Below are 1,534 nucleotides of genomic sequence, written 5' to 3'. Positions count from 1 at the left end.
GGACTAAGTAATATTTTTTTCTGTAAAGGGGGCAATAGGCCAAAAAAGTTTGGGAACCACTGATACAGATTATGGTAAATGTCCTCTGGGTCTATTCAATTTACTGCTAATTTGTTGATGAGATGCATCTACACATGAACATATACCTTTTTGGTCTTCAAATCAACAGATCAGAAGAGGAAAGATTGACTCCAACTGGAAACCTTGGAGGCTCTTTACTGATGTACTTTAGCTTTCATACTAATGGCCAATGGCACAATCTTCATGCCATCTCTGCTTTTTCTGATTGGGATACCTGGACTAGAGACTGTGCAGTGCTGGATTGGAATTCCATTCTGTGCCATGTATGTCATTGCCATGGTTGGAAATTATCTGCTCCTGTTCATCATTCGATCTGAGAGCAGTCTCCACAAGCCCATGTACCTCTTCTTGGCCATGTTGGGAGTCACTGATATTGCCCTCAGTACTTGCATCCTCCCCAAGATGTTGGGCATCTTCTGGTTTCATCTGAAGGAAATCAACTTTGAGGCTTGTCTGCTGCAAATGTGGCTCATTCACACATTCCAGTGCATAGAATCAGGCATCTTATTGGCCATGGCTCTGGACCGGTATGTGGCCATCTGTGATCCCCTCAGGCACACCACTATTTTCACCCCACAACTCCTCACTCAGATTGGGGTTGGGGTGACTTTACGGGCTGCTATCCTGGTGGCTCCATGCCTCGTGCTTATCAAATGCCGCCTGAAACATTACCGAACCACCATCATCTCCCACACTTACTGTGAGCACATGGCCATTGTAAAACTGGCTGCTGATGACATCCGGGTCAACAAGGCCTATGGTTTGTTTGTGGCCTTTACTATCCTGGGCTTTGACATTGTCTTCATTACTCTGTCCTACATTTTGATCTTCATAGCAGTGTTCCGTTTACCCCAGAAAGAGGCTCGGCTCAAAGCCTTCAACACCTGTATTGCTCACATCTTTGTTTTCCTTGAATTCTATCTCCTTGCTTTCTTCTCTTTTTTCACTCATAGGTTTGGATTCCATATCCCCCCCTATGTCCACATCCTTCTCTCTAACCTTTATCTATTGGTTCCACCTCTTCTCAACCCCATTGTCTATGGAGTCAAGACCAAGGAAATTAGGAATCGCATCATCAAAATGCTCCACTATTAGGATCAGTTCTAATCCTCAGGAATATTTGAATGGCCATCATTGGCTCTCAACATTATTGAGAAATATCCATCTTTCTCCCTTAGGTTGTGTTCTTGGCAAGTATAGCAGTCTCCTTCTTACCACATGGTATGACCAATTTAAAGCTTACAGTTCAATAGACTCATAGAGAAATGGATTTAATTCAATCTAACAAAGTTTATTGTCTTTAATATGTACTGGGTATTGTTCTAGATTTTAAAAGGAATGCAAAAGTTAGTAATGTAATTGAAGGTCTAAGCTGGTAAATTTGAAAAAGGCTCTTTTCATTGGTGGAATACCTACTCACCCAATCCTGTTTTCCTATATTTCCTACTCCCAG

The 1,534-nt window shown here is 42.2% G+C and overlaps 1 protein-coding gene across 1 annotated transcript; it reads left to right on the top strand.

Annotated features, from left to right (window-relative positions):
• Window positions 1-243: 243 nt before the first annotated feature.
• On the top strand, window positions 244-1,176 carry LOC123255355 (olfactory receptor 52A5-like). The gene has a single exon (XM_044684169.1). It carries the CDS (start codon window positions 244-246, stop codon window positions 1,174-1,176), a length of 933 nt encoding a protein of 310 aa, XP_044540104.1.
• The last annotated feature ends 358 nt before the right edge of the window (window positions 1,177-1,534 follow it).

This window comes from Gracilinanus agilis, unplaced genomic scaffold (assembly GCF_016433145.1).
Source record: "Gracilinanus agilis isolate LMUSP501 unplaced genomic scaffold, AgileGrace unplaced_scaffold44603, whole genome shotgun sequence".
Classification (NCBI taxonomy): Eukaryota; Metazoa; Chordata; class Mammalia; order Didelphimorphia; family Didelphidae; genus Gracilinanus; species Gracilinanus agilis.
This window is presented reverse-complemented; position numbering and strand designations above follow the sequence as displayed.